Here is a 4,616-nt window from a genome sequence, read left to right as displayed (position 1 = left end):
ATATATTAAAATTTTTAAAAGTTCCATAAGTGTACATATATTATGTCTCTTCTAATGTAAATATATGTTGTTTGAAGACATTCTGGGACTCCAAGCACCTTCACCATGAACACCCCTCTAATAGTTGATTTGATGTTATTGGTTACTTAAACACTTACTTAAATGAATAACTTTGATTTTGCCCTTGTAAAGCTCCTAATTTTAGGTGGTTTTTTTTTTCTATCTATGCATGAAAGGTTAAAGAACCGCTTGTTGCTACAAGAAGCAAAGACTGCAGAGCCAATCAGCAAGTCTTATTGGTAAACAACCCTTTAATTACTAATGCTTCTGGGCCTGCACATTTGCAAATGGTTGGCACTTACTTGGGTTCAAAGCCCTTTCGGCTGGAGGCCGGGTCCCTGCAGGAACCCCACTACCTCCTTTCCAAGCCTCGGCTCCCACGCACTTCTCGGAAGAGGGAACGTGGAGAGTCCGGCTAGGGCCGCCAGCCAATGACTACACGTGTACTCTCAGCCCTAGCAACGCCGGACCAATGGGCGGAAGGCTATCTTGGATCCGCCACTGTTCTTTTCTAGCCAATAGGAAACGTTCTTCAATGCCCCTCTCTAAAATGCGCAGGCTCCCCGCGAAGCTGGCTTCACTTCCGGACCGCTGCGGGGAGCGCTGGCGTTGCCATAGCGACCATTTTACGTTAACTAGTTCGTCGCTATCAACCAGGTGACAGGGCCACTGCGGGGGCAGTTCTTCACCCATCTGCTCTCAGCTCCCTGCGGTCGAAGGGCCTCAGCTGGCGCCGGGGGTCTGGCCGAAGGTCCCGCGGCGCTCCGCCCGGCGGGATGGCTGCGGAGGAAGAGGACGAGGTAGAATGGGTGGTGGAGAGCATCGCGGGATTCCTGCGAGGCCCGGACTGGTCCATCCCCATCTTGGATTTTGTGGAGCAGAAATGTGAAGGTAAACCACTCGAGCCCGAACTGACCCTCCGTTCTTGCCGCTCTCGCACCAGCAGTCGACAGGGAGGTGGTCCCCACACACCATCTCCATCTCCCCGGTCTCCAAAGTCTGTCCGCCAGGTTGAGAGCTGGGCTTGTAGGCGGTTTCGCTGTCACTACGCCAGTGTTGTCTTTGACAGAACTGAAAACGGGACCGAGACTCTCCTCCCTCTGGGCCCAAGAACACGCATTAGACTTTAATCCCGGGTTTGGTCTCTCCCCGCATCCTGCACGTTTCTGGTCTGGGCAGGTGCACTGCTTGGGGGGGGCTTCTTCCGCCACTTCCCCAGGGGCTTGGCGGGAGAGGCGTCAGTTTGCCTCTGAGTTCCGTCTGATCCCCACAGTTGACCGCAAAGAGGGGCATGTGAATACTGCAGGCGCAGAACCGGTGATTCTGGTGGCCTGTATTCCCTTTACTGTATTGAGCTCTGGCTCATAAAGGGGTGGCGGTGGTGGGGGTTTCAAACCAATGAGGTATGTAAACGTGGCATACCGTTCCCTTTGAGGGCAGGCCACCCCCAGGTTCTGATCAGTTCCCACTTGGAGTTCTGCGTTCAGTCCTTGGAGACGAATTGGAGCCCATTAGGAACCAGAAACCTGTAATACAGATGAATGCCCAAACTGTTATCCTGGTTGTTTAGCTGGGCAAGACTTTGATGGTAGTAATCCATTAGTCATTTGAACTTTTGTCTATGTTGGAGGGATGAGACTTGTTTTGTGAGGTTCAGTGGGAGGGATGAGACTTGTTTTGTGAGGTTCAGTGGGTTAGAGCTAGGCTCAGTGGGTACAAGCTACAGGGAAACACATTTCTATGAGGGAAGTGCTTCATAAGGCAATGCATCCCAGGTAAGTTAGTCTTCCTCAGAAGGTGATGAGCTCCCCAGGCACTCGTGTTTGAATGGATCTGACAGCAACTTGATGGAAAGGTTCCAGAGGGAGATTTCAACTACCAAATGGTTGGTTATCCTGGGTGCCCTTTGCAGAGTCCTTTCAAGCCTAAGATTCCATGAATGTGGTGGAGAGGAAGTTTAATTTGACCACTGAATCTTCTCATCACCATAATAAAAATTCAAATAGCATTTATTACATATTGTTTTTACAGGTAACTTTTTAAAGAAATGAAAAATAACTTGCATTTGTGCTCTTTTAAAGAATTTAAAATGCTGTTGAAACGGATAAAGCCTGTGGAATTCTGATCTTGTTTAGGAGATGAAGGAAATTTTGTCACCTTTTGATTCCATTTACACCACAGAGACCAAGTGCTGAAATGGAAAAAAATTCCAGCATTGTTCTTCTTTTTATCTCCCAAAATCTAAAGTGGCTGCATCTCAGTAATAATGCACCCGATTGTGTGATCTTACAGGGAAACGTAATCCTCAGTTTTACAAACAGGGAATGCAGTAATTTGGTTTCAGAATTAACATCCCAGTGACCCTTGAAATAATCATTATTGTTCACTGACTTTGGGTTGTCAGTGTGCTATTCTCCACATCAGATGTTTTAAAGATTAGTTTTGTACAACTTTGTGATATCAGCATTTATTTCGACGAACATTTATCGAGTGTCCTTGGGCCAGAAGCTGGGATAGAAAGATGAATAGGACACAGTTATTATGCTTAAGAAGTGGGGAAAACAGGCAAGTAAATGGGATTTAAATACAAAATGACAGGTGTTATAATAAAGGTAGGGACATGGTGCTGTATTATAAGGGTTCAGAGGAAGGTATCTAACCAGCCTAGGAGCTAGGAGCGGGTAGCAGGTCATGAAGTGTGTGCCACTTATAATGACTTGAAGAAGTTGGGACCAGGGAGGCCAGGTAAAGGCAAAAAGATCTAGGACTGGCTTGAGTAAAGGCATTAGATTCGAAGCACTGTATTTGGTGGTATTCCAAGTAATTGTATTATCAAGAGTGCAAAGATTGGGTGTTGGAATGGTAGGAGATGAGGCTTGGGATTCAACCTTGGAGGGGTTTGTCTTGCCTTCTAAGGATTTTGTACTTATTCTCTAGGCAAAGAGCAATCATTCAAGAGTCTTAAATAAAAAATCACAGAAGTTAGTTTTGTATTTTTGAAAGATGGGGTGTGTGTGTGTAAATAAGTTTATTGTTTTCAATTCTTGAATTTGCCCTGATTCCCTAATTAGATTGTTAGCTTTTTGAGGGAAAATATGTCTTTCTAATTTACATTGTTTCACACATATGATCATTCAGTTAAGCAATTTGTTTTGGTTCTATTTAACTTCATTATTGATTTATAGATAACAAAAATGGTCTAGTAACTTTTCAGTAAAATTTTAATCAGCAAAGGTCCAGTACTATAAAATATGGAGCCCGTTGTGAAAGGAATTATTGTTTAAAAATTGTTAACAATAATATTCCATTAAAAATTTATAAAGATATTGTTGCCTTATATTATTGATTGAAAAGTAGCAAATTAGTGTTTGTCTTACATATGAATTAGATTTTAAGTAAGAAAAATAACTTGTTTACAGTTAGCACTATCTAGATATATAATCTCTCTATATAAAAGACTAATATGCAAAGTGTCCCTGGGGGAGTTTGACTGGGAGACCTTGAGTTCGATTGCTCGCTATGACATGTGCTGATCACCAGGAGGAAGTGGGGACCTTGGCGGGCGACCAGTGGTGACGGCAGGTCACTGAGGTGGCCCTGAGGGAGTGAGGGAAGGAGGAGGTGGGGAGGCGGGGAACCTAATTGGCTCCGATTGCCAGTCAGGCCTAGGGACCCTACCTGTGCACTAATTTTGTGCACCAGGCCTCTAGTGTATATATAATGACTTGAAGAAGTTGGGACCAGGGAGGCCAGGTAAAGGTAAAAAGATCTAGGACTGACAGATACATACAGGGATGGTCAAACAAATGTAGGTTTACAGTTCATATGAAAATAATACAATAATAAATAATAATATAGTAATAAACTCTTTCACATACTCACAACTGTAAACCTACTTTTGCCCATCCGTGTATGGTATCTATAATAATAAAAGCATAATGTGTTAATTAGACTGGACATCCTTCCTTCTGGACAAAGCTGCAGCAGGCAGGGGCTGAGGCAGAGGCAGCAGAGGCCCCTGGCCGCAGCGGCAGTGGGTGCCAAGGCCCTTGCACAAATTTCATGCATTGGGCTTCTAGGATCTTATCTAATAATAGGCAAACATGGTAATTAACCATACCTCCGACATGCTTCCCATTGGCTAATCAGGGCGATATGCAAATTCACTGCCAACCAAGATGGTGGCCGGCAGCCAGGCAGCTGAAGCGAACAGGAGGCTTGCTTGCTCCAGCGATGGAGGAAGCCAAGCTTCCCCACCTGCCGCAACCCGGCTCTGAGCTGCACTCTAAGCAACTATATTGCAATTATAGAAGCTAAACAAACCCCAGAAACCTGCTTTCAGCCAGCCGAGCCTCAGAGCTGGAGTTGCAACAGTGTTTCAATTATAGAAGCTAAACAAAGCCCAGATACCTTCTTTCAGCAGCTGAGGTCTCAGAGCTGGAGCCGAGCCTCAGAGCTAGAGTCGGCTCTCAGCTCCAGTGACAGCCATAGCAGGTAAATAAATCCCAGAATAAAAAAAGAAAAGAAAAAAAGGAGAGGATGGGAGCATCTGTTTC

The 4,616-nt window shown here is 45.0% G+C and overlaps 1 protein-coding gene across 1 annotated transcript in view; it reads left to right on the top strand.

Annotated features, from left to right (window-relative positions):
- The first annotated feature begins 612 nt into the window (after positions 1–612).
- Positions 613–4,616, top strand: part of CFAP36 (cilia and flagella associated protein 36) — a 19,226-nt gene continuing 15,222 nt past the window's right edge. Inside the window, exon 1 of the mRNA XM_006778585.2 lies at positions 613–951. Coding sequence (XP_006778648.1) covers positions 837–951 — 115 coding nt within the window. The 5' untranslated portion in view covers positions 613–836. The remainder of the gene's footprint in view (positions 952–4,616) is intronic.

Source organism: Myotis davidii, unplaced genomic scaffold, assembly GCF_000327345.1.
Source record: "Myotis davidii unplaced genomic scaffold, ASM32734v1 scaffold6, whole genome shotgun sequence".
NCBI classification, from domain to species: Eukaryota; Metazoa; Chordata; class Mammalia; order Chiroptera; family Vespertilionidae; genus Myotis; species Myotis davidii.
The sequence above is the reverse complement of the archived record's forward strand: the minus strand, read 5'-3'. Positions and strand labels throughout refer to the sequence as shown.